This window comes from Salvelinus alpinus, chromosome 2 (genome assembly GCF_045679555.1).
Source record: "Salvelinus alpinus chromosome 2, SLU_Salpinus.1, whole genome shotgun sequence".
NCBI classification, from domain to species: Eukaryota; Metazoa; Chordata; class Actinopteri; order Salmoniformes; family Salmonidae; genus Salvelinus; species Salvelinus alpinus.
In genome coordinates, this window is record NC_092087.1 from 111564879 (window position 1) to 111581288 (window position 16410).

At 41.4% G+C, this 16410-nt stretch overlaps 2 protein-coding genes across 2 annotated transcripts in view; both read left to right on the forward strand.

The window, feature by feature from the left end:
- Positions 1–16410, forward strand: part of LOC139549388 (zinc finger protein 180-like) — a 175557-nt gene that overhangs the window by 78995 nt on the left and 80152 nt on the right. The window lies entirely within an intron of this gene.
- On the forward strand, positions 6624–15831 carry LOC139549074 (zinc finger protein 391-like). The gene is made up of 2 exons (XM_071359187.1): positions 6624–7282; positions 12933–15831. Exons 1-2 carry the CDS (start codon positions 6880–6882, stop codon positions 13751–13753), a joined length of 1224 nt encoding a protein of 407 aa, XP_071215288.1. The 5' UTR covers positions 6624–6879; the 3' UTR covers positions 13754–15831.

A 16410-nucleotide genomic window follows, 5' to 3' on the forward strand; every position in this document is an offset into this window, starting at 1 on the left:
AACAGAGCTCTATAATAATAGATAATGTCATGTTTATAGGCTGAGCAGAGCTCTATAATAATAGATAATGTCATGTTTTAGGCTGAACAGAGCTCTATAATAATAGATAATGTCATGTTTATAGGCTGAACAGAGCTCTATAATAATAGATAATGTCATGTTTATAGGCTGAGCAGAGCTCTATAATAATAGATAATGTCATGTTTTAGGCTGAACAGAGCTCTATAATAATAGATAATGTCATGTTTATAGGCTGAACAGAGCTCTATAATAATAGATAATGTCATGTTTTAGGCTGAACAGAGCTCTATAATAATAGATAATGTCATGTTTATAGGCTGAACAGAGCTCTATAATAATAGATAATGTCATGTTTATAGGCTGAGCAGAGCTCTATAATAATAGATAATGTCATGGTTACAGGCTGAGCAGAGCTCTATAATAATAGATAATGTCATGGTTACAGGCTGAACAGAGCTCTATAATAATAGATAATGTCATGGTTACAGGCTGAACAGAGCTCTATAATAATAGATAATGTCATGTTTATAGGCTGAACAGAGCTCTATAATAATAGATAATGTCATGTTTATAGGCTGAACAGAGATGGTTGTTTGCCATTCTGTGAGACAATTAAGTTGTGATTTTGTGGTGGGGGGACTCTGATGGTATACACATGTTACAGTTAAGCAATAAGACCCGAGGAAGTGTGGTATATGGCCAATATAGCATGGTTAAAGACTGTCCTTAAGCACGACGCAACGCAGAGTGCCTGGATACAGCCCTTAGCCGTGGTATATTGGCCATATATCACAAACCCCTGGGGTGGATTATTGCAATTATAAACTGGTTACCAACGTAATTAGGACAGTAAAAATACATGTTTTGTCATACCCATGGTATACGGCCTGATATACCACGGCTGTCAGCCAATCAGCATTCAGGGCTTTAATCACCCATTTTAAAATGTAGCTTTAACATTATATTATCACATAAATTCCTATAGTACAGAACAACATTTTCAAGTATAGAATTTCAGTAGCATGCTGCTTAAAAACCACACATTCATTCAAAACATTTAGAGAGTTAGAGCCCGTTTTTAAGACAGTACTTACTGGTGGTAATCAGATCTCCTGACTCCTCTGTCAATATGACCGTTATCTCTCCCTCTTTCTCCTTCTTCACTCCAAAAACTGCATCCTCCTCTTTCTCCTCCTCCTCCTCTTCTTTTACTGTAACATCCTCCTCCTCTTTCACTCTGAACGAGTCTTCCTCTTCCTTCACTGTAACGTCTTTCTCTTCTTCTTTCACTGTAACAGCCTCATCCTCTACTTGTTGTTTTACTGTGACAACCTCTTCTTCCTCCTCCTCTTTCACGACAATGTTCAGCCCCAGAGCTTCTTTCTCCGTCCAGCAGACCGCCTCTTCTTTAACAAGAGTGGGGATGTTTAGGGAGCTCATGGTCGGAGATGTTAGCTAGCTAGTTAGCATTAGCGACTAGCCTAGCGCTAGGCAAATTTAAGACGTCTGCCTGACTAACAACGTAAATATGAAAATAAATGGGGCAACTCGCTATAAAACAGAAGTATGTCTAAAACACATAGGCAAATATGCACTGAAACAGTCTAAAAAGCTTGAATGTTTAGGCCATGTCGCCTAGCAAGCTACTGAAGTGACTGACTCGCTGTTGTTGTTGAAGTGTCCCGTCCACTAGATTATACGTCACACTGGCAGCATCGTCATCAGCTGACTGGAGTGGGTAACGCAGTATAAGGAAATGTTTTTTTTATTTCCTGACAAAAAATTGTATTTTAAAATGTATTTCATTAAATAATATTATATTGATACGTCCAAAGGAAAGCATGTGTTGATTGATTAGTGAAGATGTGTAATGAATGAGAATTTAAACTTTACATCTAACGCTGCATTTAAGGCAATGTCATATTCACTCAGTCAAACAAACGCTCTGCAGCGTCTGGTTTAACAGTGATCTACGTTCTATGAAAGCTGCTGGGAGCAAACTGGAGAATAGCTAGAGGAAAACAAACCTAACTGTGCATCACCAGTCCCTGGTATATCACCAGACTGCATACAAACCTAACTGCATGCATAGTCCCTGGTATTTCACCAGACTGTACAAACCTAACTGCATCCCCAGTCCCTGGTATTTCACCAGACTGTACAAACCTAACTGCATCACCAGTCCCTGGTATATCACCAGACTGTACAAACCTAACTACATCCTCAGTCCCTGGTATATCACCAGACTGCATACAAACCTAACTGCATCCCCAGGCCCTGGTGTATCACCAGACTGTACAAACCTAACTGCATCCCCAGGCCCTGGTATATCACCAGACTGTACAAACCTAACTACATCTAAAATAACTAAAATATGACTGCAGATCAGAAGAGCAGAGACACACAGAATGATGGCAGGGAAAATCCCCAACATCCAAAATAGTTAGATTCCATGATGGTGAAACAAAGCTTCCTGAAGCATTGACGCTTTACAACCAATAGTCTCAAAAATAGGTTCATCACTCAAGGCTTTGAGCAACACAGAATTTAGAAAAGACAAATTATTATAGATGACGTCCCACACCGTAGCAGCATAGCCTTTATGTCATTATTATAGATGACGTCCCACACCGTAGCAGCATAGCCTTTATGTCATTATTATAGATGACGTCCCACACCGTAGCAGCATAGCCTTTATGTCATTATTATAGATGACGTCCCACACCGTAGCAGCATAGCCTTTATGTCATTATTATAGATGACATCCCACACCGTAGCACGTAGCAGCATAGCCTTTATGTCATTATTATAGATGACATCCCACACCGTAGCAGCATAGCCTTTATGTCATTATTATAGATGACGTCCCACACCGTAGCAGCATAGCCTTTATGTCATTATTATAGATGACATCCCACACCGTAGCAGCATAGCCTTTATGTCATTATTATAGATGACGTCCCACACCGTAGCAGCATAGCCTTTATGTCTTCTACTAAACCACTGGCCGTGTTCGAGAGCATCAAATCCATGCTGAATTGTGGGTAAACGGTGACTGGCTGACTGATTTATAAATAAGAATGAGTAGTTATTTATGATGTATAGTGAATTGTAGATCAGTCAGTTGGCAGTCACCTGCAGTGTCGAACCAGCCCAATACCAAACCAATCAGGTGGATGTTCGATGAAACTAAATTAATCTCCAGACGCCATTGATGACGTGCTGCTGATAAAGTGATACAGGCATCAACACACTGCTTTGAAGTTTACTGCTTTCAAGGCCTCGTACCTCCGGTATTAAACATAACATCCCCATCGAAAAGTTGACAAAACAAAAAGGAGCAAGCAGGTTGATTTCCTCTGTCATTTTGAGCCCACGGCAAGAAGGCACCAGAGCCTACCGTGCTAACGGGTTCCCACTAGATAACACAACCACACAGTTAATGAAAAGCACGAGGTGAAGCTTGAGCTAGATATCAACCTATCGAGCTAGTGTGACCTTCCTGGTCTCTCAAGTCAGTGAGTCAACACAGGAAGGAGCAATGGATGGATAGTTCATTTATTTCCAAAGCTGCAATGATGGGACACACACAGTATGGATGAATGATCAGTAGTGACGGGATATAAATAGCACTCCCACAGCAATTCTACATTAATCTGCCCTATAATATACTAACAAAAAAACAATTGAAATGTCTATCAAAGTTATTGTGATCGTATAGTGGATTTAACCATTCCTAATTTACTATAATAAATGAATCAATTGTTTACATGTGTCTCATATTCATTTACATTTACATTTAAGTCATTTAGCAGACGCTCTTATCCAGAGCGACTTACAAATTGGTGCATTCACCTTATGATATCCAGTGGAACAACCACTTTACAATAGTGCATCTAACTCTTTTAAGGGGGGGGGGTTAGAAGGATTACTTTATCCTATCCTAGGTATTCCTTAAAGAGGTGGGGTTTCAGGTGTCTCCGGAAGGTGGTGATTGACTCCGCTGACCTGGCGTCGTGAGGGAGTTTGTTCCACCATTGGGGTGCCAGAGCAGCGAACAGTTTTGACTGGGCTGAGCGGGAACTGTACTTCCTCAGAGGTAGGGAGGCGAGCAGGCCAGAGGTGGATGAACGCAGTGCCCTTGTTTGGGTGTAGGGCCTGATCAGAGCCTGAAGGTACGGAGGTGCCGTTCCCCTCACAGCTCCGTAGGCAAGCACCATGGTCTTGTAGCGGATGCGAGCTTCAACTGGAAGCCAGTGGAGAGAGCGGAGGAGCGGGGTGACGTGAGAGAACTTGGGAAAGTTGAACACCAGACGGGCTGCGGCGTTCTGGATGAGTTGTAGGGGTTTAATGGCACAGGCAGGGAGCCCAGCCAACAGCGAGTTGCAGTAATCCAGACGGGAGATGACAAGTGCCTGGATTAGGACCTGCGCCGCTTCCTGCGTGAGGCAGGGTCGTACTCTGCGAATGTTGTAGAGCATGAACCTACAGGAACGGGTCACCGCCTTGATGTTAGTTGAGAACGACAGGGTGTTGTCCAGGATCACGCCAAGGTTCTTAGCACTCTGGGAGGAGGACACAATGGAGTTGTCAACCGTGATGGCGAGATCATGGAACGGGCAGTCCTTCCCCGGGAGGAAGAGCAGCTCCGTCTTGCCGAGGTTCAGCTTGAGGTGGTGATCCGTCATCCACACTGATATGTCTGCCAGACATGCAGAGATGCGATTCACCACCTGGTTATCAGAGGGGGGAAAGGAGAAGATTAATTGTGTGTCGTCTGCATAGCAATGATAGGAGAGACCATGTGAGGATATGACAGAGCCAAGTGACTTGGTGTATAGCGAGAATAGGAGAGGGCCTAGAACAGAGCCCTGGGGGACACCAGTGGTGAGAGCACATGGTGCGGAGACAGATTCTCGCCACGCCACCTGGTAGGAGCGACCTGTCAGGTAGGACGCAATCCAAGCGTGGGCCGCGCCGGAGATGCCCAGCTCGGAGAGGGTGGAGAGGAGGATCTGATGGATCACAGTATCAAAGGCAGCCGATAGGTCTAGAAGGATGAGAGCAGAGGAGAGAGAGTTAGCTTTAGCAGTGCGGAGCGCCTCCGTGACACAGAGAAGAGCAGTCTCAGTTGAATGACTAGTCTTGAAACCTGACTGATTTGGATCAAGAAGGTCATTCTGAGAGAGATAGCAGGAGAGCTGGCCAAGGACGGCACGTTCAAGAGTTTTGGAGAGAAAAGAAAGAAGGGATACTGGTCTGTAGTTGTTGACATCGGAGGGATCGAGTGTAGGTTTTTTCAGAAGGGGTGCAACTCTCGCTCTCTTGAAGACGGAAGGGACGTAGCCAGCGGTCAAGGATGAGTTGATGAGCGAGGTGAGGTAAGGGAGAAGGTCTCCGGAAATGGTCTGGAGAAGAGAGGAGGGGATAGGGTCAAGCGGGCAGGTTGTTGGGCGGCCGGCCGTCACAAGACGCGAGATTTCATCTGGAGAGAGAGGGGAGAAAGAGGTCAAAGCACAGGGTAGGGCAGTGTGAGCAGAACCAGCGGTGTCGTTTGACTTAGCAAACGAGGATCGGATGTCGTCAACCTTCTTTTCAAAATGGTTGACGAAGTCATCAGCAGAGAGGGAGGAGGGGGGAGGAGGGGGAGGAGGATTCAGGAGGGAGGAGAAGGTGGCAAAGAGCTTCCTAGGGTTAGAGGCAGATGCTTGGAATATTCACTCCATCAGAATAAACTGTCATCCATTTTAGTATCAAAATATATCAAATTAACCTGGAAAATGACTGAATGTCCCCCTCTGGTGGCGAGGAAGTATAATACACCTAAACTAACAAAACCGGGCAAATAAACTGTCTGGTGTTCATGAGTTTATAAAACATATACTTTATACATTTGTCATAAATTACCTGCATTGATGAGACACACAGTGTGGATGAATGATCAGTAGTCGACAGGGTAAAAATAGCAGTCCTAAAGAAGATGCATTTCCAGTTAGATACCAACTTGAAAGAGGGAACATTAGCATAAAACCCACATGGAAAATGGAGATTTGGCAAATAACATATAGAGAGGTTTATTTGACGCCAAACCAACAACAATAGTTACTAAAACATAAATTGCTAATGTATGATTTAAAAGGTGGATTTTATGATGTAATGTCAACTTTATATATTTCTATCCCGGGACTATTCAATTTTGAACTCACCCACAGAGCAATTCTCCATAAATCTGCTGTGGATTACCCAGAATCCCGAAATAAATTAATACATATGTGATAATTCAAAAACATAACTGGTTGTGCTTATAGGGAACCAGATCGTGAACACAACTAAGTTACTAAGTCTTTAACCACACTGTATTGTTACACTGGTGAGTAAAAACTCATGCTTCCTACACTAACTTTTTGTCTGAACATTAAAATATATATTTTACGTCACACTAGCGTCATTGTCTTAAAGTCGCACATCTCCATCGCAGTCAGAGGTTCAGACTGAGCGTTACCCACTCCAGTCAGCAGATGGCGGTGTGCGATTTTAATGCAATGCTGTTAGGGTGACGTATAATCTAGTGGACGGAACGCAATGCTGTTAGTGTGACGTATAATCTAGTGGACGGAACGCTTCTTTCAGCAGCAGCAACAGTTATTCAGCCACCTCGGTAGCTTGCTAGACAAAATAGCCGAACCAATAAAGCTCTTTAGACGCTTTAGTGTATATTAGCTACTGTGTTTTAAACCCTCGTCTGTCGTCTAGTTAGTTAGTTATCCTATTTCATTTCATATTTACGGTGTTGTTGTTATTATTCAGCTGGCGGGCTGGTTAAGTTAGCATTAGCCTAGCTAGCTAACATCTCCGACCATGAGTTCACTAAATTACTCTCTTCCTGCTGAAGAAGAGACGGTCTGCTGGACGGAGAAAGAAGCTCTCATCAAAGAGGAGGAGGAAGAGAAGGATGTTACAATACAAAAACAAGTAGAGAGTGAGGCTGTTACAGGGAAAGAAGAAGAGAAAGACGTTACAGTGAAAGAAGAGGCGTTCAGAGTGAAAGAGGAGGAGGGTGTTACAGTAAAAGATGAGGAGGATTCCGTGTTTGAAGTGAAAGCGGAGGAGGGGGAGATTACGGTCACATTGGAAGAGGAAGAAGAGGAGGAAACTGGATATCTTGGCCCGATTTCCCAAACGAAATTTAAGGCATCCAGTGGTTCTAAAGATGAACTTAGCCATAAGATGGTTTTGAGAAACCGGGCCGTGATTACCACTGGTAAGTACTGTCTTAAAAACAGAGGTACAAACCCTGCAGTTGTTGAACTGATGTTTGGTGTTAAAGGGGAAATCTGCAATTGCTACATCCATATTTTGACTTTTACATTATTTATTTATAGCCATTGATTCTTGAAGAATATAACACATGCCTCATGAGCTTAGTTCAATTGTTGTACCCCATCAGAACCCAAAATAAGCTTTTTTTACTCCAATGTTTAGAAACAATGTAAATCAACAGCCTCAACATGGTTAAAACTATAATGTTGATATCATGGATGGTCAGTCCTTGCATCCATAGGTCTGTCTATGAATTTGAGAGTAGTTAAATGTCTCCAGCCCCATCATCATCTTATTACAAAACAGTGGTGGAATGACTGCTTTGTTATTGTTTCAACTGCAGATTGGTTGATTGATGTGTGGCTTTTTTAAAAGGACAACCTAGTATTTAAACAGCAACAAAATGGCTGCCAAGAGACTTGGTTTGATAAACAGCTGAGGGATGGGGGCTGGAGAAATGTAACCACTCTCAAATTCATAGAGAAAGCTATTGTATCAACCGTAACCCAACACCTAGCGACCTCGTCAAGAAGTTCAGACATCTTGGCGTAACAGTTATAAGGTGTTGGCTTGACAGTCACTGGACCCAGGTTTGAGTTCAGCTCAGGGCTACCCCCTGAATTCACTACACTATGAATACAAGAACTGGCAATGCATGAGGTCATAATGATAGTTTAACCAGGTTTCTAGGATATATAGTATATTCTAGAATTCATCCATGAGGTCATAATGATAGTGTAACCAGGTTTCTAGGCTATATAGTATATTCTAGAATTCATCCATGACGTCATAATGATAGTTTAACCAGATTTCTAGGATATATAGTATATTCTAGAATTGCCAGTGAAGATTTCCTGTGGGGGTCAAATTGTTAGAGCTGTTGATAAGTCATTGTATAATATTCAGACATTTTTTTTTCATGCCCTTACATTAAAGGCAAGACATACCTAGATTCAATTACATTCATGAATTGGTTTGAAACCTTTGTTTTAAACCCTTCTCAAAGTTGGTGCCTTGACGGATTTGTAAAAAATGGTTTGTCCTGAAACACCATTTTTTAAATTATTTAAATGTAACCTTTATTTAACTAGGCAAGTCAGTTAAGAACAAAATCTTAATTACAATGGCTGCCTACCCTGGACGACGCTGGGCCAATTGTGCTCCGCCCTATGGGACTCCCAATCACGGCCGGTTGTGATACAGTCTGGATTTGATCCAGGGTGTCTGTAGTGGCGCCTCAAGCCCTGAGATGCAGTGTCCTCTGCGCCACCTGGGAGCCCCAAAATCATGTTCTAGTGCTGTCCCCAACTAAAATACATCTTGGTCAACCAAGAGTCATCTGTTCTTTCTACCAATCGCCCCATGTGTTTTTATAAAATCAAATATACGTACTGAACTTGTCTGATGCTTTAACCTGTCTGGCACCAGTGGGACGGTAGCGTCCCACTTCGACAACAGCAAGTGAAATTGCAGGGCGACAAATTCAAAACAACAGAAATCCCATAATTAAAATTCCTCTAACATACAAGTATTATACATCATGTTAAAGATAAACTTCTTGTAAATCCAACCACAGTGTCCGATATCAAAAAGGCTTTACGACAAAAGCACACCATGCGATTTTGTTAGGGCAGCGCCTAGCCACAGAAAACCATACAGCCATTTTCCAACCAAGGAGAGGTGTCACAAAAGTCAGAAATAGTGTTAAAATTAATCACTTACCTTTGATGATCTTCATCTGGTGGCACTCCTAGGTCTCCATGTTAGACAATAAATATTTGTTTTGTTCGATAATGTCCCTCTTTATGTCCAGAAACCTCCGTTTTGTTGGTGCGTTTAGTTCAGTAATCAAAAGTCACAATACGCGCTCTCAACGTCAGACGAAATGTTTAAAAATGTACAATAAAAGTTTGTAGAAACATGTCAAACGATGTTTAAAATCAATCCTCAGGTTGTTTTTGTCATAAATATTCAATAATATTTCAACCGGACAAAAGCTTCGTCAATAGAAAAGGTAAACAAGAAATGCCCGCTCCCGATCACGCGCTGGGCTCATGGCTGAAAATTTCCGCTGTCCACTCATTGAAAGTGCTGTATCTCCCTCATTTTTCAGAGTAAAAGCCTGAAACAATGCCTAAAGACTGGCCACATGTAGAAGAAGCCATAGAGATCTTGAACTGGGTCCTAAGTCTTGTATGGTGGATAGGCTTTCAATGGAAAAACAGCCTTTCAAAATAATAGTACTTTCCTGGATGGATTTTCCTCAGGTTTTCGCCTGCCATATCAGTTCTGTTATACTCACAGACATTATTTTAACAGTTTTGTAAACTTTAGTGTTTTCTATCCAAATCTACTAATTATATGCATATCCTAGCTTCTCGGCCTGAGTAGCAGGCAGTTTAATTTAGGCACGCTTTTCATCCAATATTCCGAATGCTGCCCCCTACCCTAGTGAAGTTTAAGCATTCTGTTTGATTAAATAATTAAGACACACAAATGACTCGAAGTCATAACTAGAGGGAGCCGGTCGTCAACACCACCCGACCGGAGGGAGCCGGTCGTCAACACAACCCGACCGGAGGGAGCCCCCCCCCCCCCCTCTGCTGCTGGACTTTGTAAATTCTGCCGTTCTGCTCCTGAAGTTTTCAGAATTAGACTAATAGACTACAGATAGATCGACTAATAGACCAGTAATTGACTACACCAGCAGTCGGCAACCTTTTCCAGTTGGAGTGCCAATTTATCTGACCATTTCTACTGATCTGGTGCCAGTTATGATTTTCATATGCACATTTTACTGGAACAGTTTCATTTAATTTATAATAGTATCTCAAAATTATTGTCTGTGATTAATCTACATTCTGTCTAAATGAAAATTATACAAATTTAAAAGTAACTTTTATTGACATTGCCAACTATGTAAAGATAGCCTACATAAAGCCAACAAATAAAAACATTGCATTCTGCAGGTAGAAAATATCCTGATAAAAATAAATATCCTAGAAATCACATTGGCTGCACATGGCCTGTCTACTACAAACTTGAAACATTGTATCAACTATCACCTGGGTCAGGAAACTCGGATAGCAAGCTTGCAACACTGTATAAAATATTCTAGGCCCTCAGTTTCCTGCTCCAGTGAGTTCTGGACAGTAATCCGGTATTTTATGACATTTCCACTGGATCAGAGCATTACATTTTTCCCTTTTATGCCGAGTGGTTATCGAAAGGGCGAGAGCAGGAAAGATTTTCCAAAAATACTTTGAGGAACTATTGTCATTTGCAATTGATTTTGATTAGACTTTGTTTACTTGCTGTTTGGATGTGAAGAAAAAATTACTTTGAGAAGCTCCACAACTCATTAGTGGTGCAGCGTTAAGACAATGAGAAATACTATCAGACATCCCCAAATGGGCACATTCATAGACCTACATTTGTGTGCCGGCCAGATAGATTAATCCTAGTTCTATATGGGTAATCAGGTGTGCGTCCTTACTCAACATTGAAAGGAGTGTTTCAAACAAAAGACAATTAATAAATTGACAAAACTGACGCATCTTGTAGGGTCAGGTCTGGGTGGTCTGCAGGGGGCCGTTTCATTTAGTGTCCGTTTGGGTCGGCTGGTGAATGATTTCATTTCCCCATAGTATGTTGTACCGAAGTTGAATGACTGAAAGGGAGTGTAACTTTGATTATAATTACACTTCCCTGAAGGAGGGAAACGAGGTACAACACCTGTTTGTTCCCGCCCTTTCCTGGGGTGGTGAAGAGCGGTATTAAATTTAAGGAATAAATCCAAGCCTCACGCTCATCACCTGTGGAAGGCGGGGCTTCCAGCGAGGCGTGGATATGATAGTATGCTGTACCTAGTTTCCCTCCTTCACAGTAGTTATAGTCATAACATGTGGATTTAATAGTATGTCGTACCTAGTTTCCCTCCTTCAGGGAACAGTAGTTATAGTCATAACATGTGGATATGATAGTATGTTGTACCTAGTTTCCCTCCTTCAGGAACAGTAGTTATAGTCATAACATGTGGATTTAATAGTATGTTGTACCTAGTTTCCCTCCTTCATGGAACAGTAGTTATAGTCATAACGTTACGCTTGTCATATGATGAACTTCAACTTAAATACGGGATCTTGCAGTGGGACAGTTTTTTGTATTCAGATCTCTGAAATGCTCTCTAACTACGTCACATTTAGTGTCTCCTTATGTTACGCTGGGAAAACAGTTTTCAATAATTTCAGAGTTCGCTAAATCCAATGGTTCTAACCGAAAGTCCCCTTAACTTTATTGACAACACCCAAATGGATACTGTCATTAACGTGGTTTTTCAATAATTACACATAATACTTAATACTGTAGCTGTTTTGTTATAGTCACATGTTCAACTATCATCAAGTGATCCAGGAAATCATTTTCTGAATGACAGTCACATGACAAACATCACAACATGCAACAACAACCAAAGTGCTTCTTCATTCATTACTCTGGTAAAGACAGTTATGCCGTGCTCCACGTTGGATCCAACATCCCTAACAAATTGATGTTTACAATGTTATTGTTTGCTTGATTTACAGTAGGGTCTCGTTAGTCTGTTTGCACACAGAGATACTTAGCTCATAATGTGTAGAGAACTGTTCCTTGATGGATCGGCTATTGTACAACACACAGAGCTATTTTCCTTTATTCAGGACATTTAGAATGACAACACATTACAGAGTAGCCTAGTGGGATTATTCACAAAATTATCTGGTTATGAAATGTCATGACAAAGACATTTAAGTTTCCATGTTTCACCTGAAATATTAAATGATTTATAGTCCTAGGTCTATGTTATTGTTAGGTGAAGTTATGGGTCCTACAGTAGGTCTATGTTATTGTTAGGTGAAGTTATGGGCCAATTTGTTAAACACTTAATGTACAAACCCTCAGTTTCAGGCTGATGGCGAAGCTAGCTAAAGAGCATTTTACTGGTTGAAGTGTTTTATAAGTATAAAGCAGTTGATTTGCGGCAATAACACAAACATATTAAGCAGCAGATTCAAACGAGCGTTACAGTTATTATCCAAAAGTAATGTGAAAAGCACTCATAAGCAACCTAGAAATGGAGGCTAATTTTGCTGTCAGCCTATGAGAACTCCCCTGAGTTTCCACCCACGGTGGTGAATTAGTAACTAGCGATACAGAGCTTAATGTGAGTTTCCTTGAGTAGCACTCCTGATCTTGCGCTGTAATATTCAGAATACATTGTGGAAAACTAAAATCTTTGTTCACCATTTTTGTTCCAGACAGATATACTACATCCATAACTAGTTGTTTCTGCAATCAAATTGTGTGTGCATCGCCCTCGTGCTGTAATTTTAGCACAGAACACAGAAAGGGGCCTTTTTTGGAGACCAAAGGTCGTCTGGTCTGGCACACTGCTTAGGTCTTGACTGTCTTGAGTCTTGACGGACAATTGTAAAATAATTTAACAGACATCAATTGTTGTACAACTGCATGGGTACGCTCTGGGCATCACCTTTTACCTCAGTGGATTTCTGCTGTTGTGGGCCTTTAACCGTCTGACTTTGTTGTTCACACAGGAGAGATACGGGACTATCGTGGATCCTCTGGGGAGCCTCAACAACAACATGATGCTGAAGAGGCAGAGAAGAGTCTCTCCACATCAGAACACCTCAAGAAACACCAGTGGAGACCCACAGGGATGAAATCTCACCGCTGCTTTGATTGTGGGAAGAGATTCACCTCCACATCAGGCATTAAAATTCATCAGAGAATCCACACAGGAGAGAAACCATATAGCTGTAATCAATGTGGGAAGAGTTTTGCTACTTCTAGCTATCTAAATAGACACCATAGAACACACACAGGAGAGAAACCTTATAGCTGTGGTCAATGTGGGAAGAGTTTTTCTTCTTCTGGCTATGTAACTGTACACAATAGAACACACACAGGAGAGAAACCATATAACTGTGATCAATGTGGGAAGAGTTTTTCTACTTCTAGAAATCGAACTATACACCAGAGAACACACACAGGAGAGAAACCTTATAGCTGTGGTCAATGTGGGAAGAGTTTTAGTCAATTTGGCCATCTGACAGTGCACCAGAGAATACACACAGGAGAGAAACCTTATAGCTGTGGTCAATGTGGGAAGAGTTTTTCTTCTTCTGGCTATCTAACTATACACCATAGAACACACACAGGAGATAATCCGCGCTGTGATCAATGTGGGAAGAGTTTTTCTACTTCTAGAAATCTAACTATACACCAGAGAACACACACAGGAGAGAAGTCTTATAGCTGTGGTCAATGTGGGAAGAGTTTTAGTCAATCTGGAGATCTGACAGTGCACCAGAGAACACACACAGGAGAGAAACCTCTTAGCTGTGACCAGAGATAATCTGATAAAAGATCTCTGATCAAACATCAGAAAATTTATATATGAAGGAGTTGTTTCATGATATCAATGAATTAATGTCACAATGTAGAATGTTTTAACATTGTAGTAGGAGTATTTTAATGTCTCAATGTAGAATGTTTTAATATATAGTATATTAATATACTCTGCAGTCAGAATGTCACAATGTAGAACCCTAAACGTTTGCTCCCTTATCAATTGGTTTCAACATGATATGGATATTAGGCTCATTGGGGGAAATCCAGGCTCTGAATTGGAAGAGTATTATTTATGTGATTTAACACAAAGTGACTAACAGAAAAAGAGTTGTCCTCTAACCAGTGATGTACACATTATTCCCAGAATCAACTGATTTCAACATAATATCGATGAGTTATGACAAATAAGTGTTGTGTTCCTTTGTAATGCAATGTTGTTAGTTTCAACAGCATGAACTAATCGATATCCGTGATTTATTGCTACTTGTCAAAACAACAGTGTTTCTGGTGCTTGTGCAGTTTATAAGGAGCTTGTTTTAAAAAAGACAATTATTGTGGCAGATGTTTGTGTATTTACCACATGTTAGGTTTTCAATTTATCCCAAACTGTTTCTGCATATTGGTAGTTGATTTGGACGCGTTAAAACTGTGGGGCTATCCCACCTAGCAAAATGTAATTGAAAAGCTGTTGAAAATATGACTATGCAACCAAATATTTCATATTTACATTTCATGCAACCAACTGACGGTTTTTGGGTACAATTATATTGACATTGTTGCCCTGTTTTTAGAATATCAGGGTTAATTCTCACATGTGCCAAACCAAATGTACTAGAGCATGACATTGGGGACTGGGCCCCGATCCAACAACATGCCTATCTAGTGAACCCTGAAAAGAGAGAGAAGCTCCGCAGTGAGGTGGAAAGTTACTACGGATATTGCAGGAGTTTCCTCTTGAAATCAGACATGTCCTTGTTAAGGACAACTTGGTTGCTGATTGTTTCAAGGGTGGGCAGTCATAGTTTTGCGATTAGCCATTGCGTTGCCATGAATCGCAATTTAATTTGACTGCACGTTTTTCCTGTGGAGATGAGTTTTGTTTGGGCTCGTTCCAAGGGAACGAGAGTTCTAGAAGCTAGTGAGTTTTTCAAAAAATTCTAGAAACTACTTTTTTTTATTTTTTTTTTATTGTTGACAGCCAGTAGACACTATGTTTATATTGGTGAAGGTGAAGCATTGCAGTTGATTATAATGTGAAATGGAAGTTGTTTTCTGTTGGTGGTAAGCATTCGTGTTAGTCTTTGATTTTTCCATTTATGTTTTGAGGTTGGACTTTAGCACGTATAGCTCATTAGCACGTAGGACGCACTGATTGGTGTCACCTCGTTAGTCAGTATGTGTTACACCTGTGCTGGCTTGTCCATCTCGTTAGTGGGAAGGTCACCTGAGCTGGTCCAGGTTCTATTTAAGAGTGTCTGGCCCAGTGCTCCAGTTGTCTTGATAGATGTGGAGAGTCAACACCTTTAGTTGCTCCACCTTTTTGGTTTGCTTCCTGTCTTTAAGTTTGGTGTGGGTTTTTCTTTTGTTTGCCTCTTCTTGGCAGATTTAGTGGGTCTCATAGTGGGTGACTTTTATGTCCCAGTTGTTGTTACTAGTCAACTTTCAGTGGACACAGAGCAAAACTGCAACATTATGTTATAATACTTTTATTGCATAAAATGGTTGTTTTATGCAACAGAATAGAGGGTTCTTAGAACTATAGTGTCTGTGTGTTCTACTGAGGATGGGCTTCTGGGAGAAAACACTGACAGGAGATTTACAATGTCTTTTGGGTGATAAAACCTAAAGAGACTGCATTCCAGAGCATGAGTTAATTCTATACATCTGTTGTTCATCATTTAGGTTGAAAGGGGTGTATCTTGGCTATAAAAGACCTTTGTACTTTTGTCTCGTGGCTCTCAATGAATCATCTGGGGGTGATTCGTCAACCAGCCATCATTATCGTAGAGCACTCAATTGATTAACTTTATGTGTGCATTGTATTGACCTGCTCCCTTATTATAAAGTGAATAAAGGTTTAGTTTAAGAATAATTCTGACTTGTGTGATAAGTTTCTCTCATTTGATATTAAAGAAATTAACAACCATATTTGGTGATGGGGATGTTCACTTGGTGACCGCTTCTGACGATCTGGGTAAATCGTGCACTTGGGATCTCAGGGAGACCACACTTCGGGAACGGAGCAGATGGACCCACCTTTGATCTGAGAGGCAGTGAGCCGAGTGGATACCACATCTCAAACGTAGTTAAAGAAAAAGGTGAGCGAAACAAGTGGAGTTTTTGGAAAAGCCTCGTAGGCTTTGAGTGTGTATTCCTGTGTGAGGGGGGCTCCTTGGAGGTGTAAACAGGGCCGAGACAGTAGGCTCTGAGTGTGTATTCCTGTGTGAGGGGGGCACCTTGGAGGGCAACAGCCCAGCAGCAGGACTGCTACCTCCGCCTTTGTGCAAGGAGGAGCAGGAAGAGCACTGCCAGATCCCTGCAAAATTACCTCCAGCAGGCCACAAATGTGCATGTGTCTGCTCAAACGGTCAGAAACAGACTCCATGAGGGTGGTATGAGGGCCCGACGTCCACAGGTGGGGGTTGTGCTTACAGCCCAACA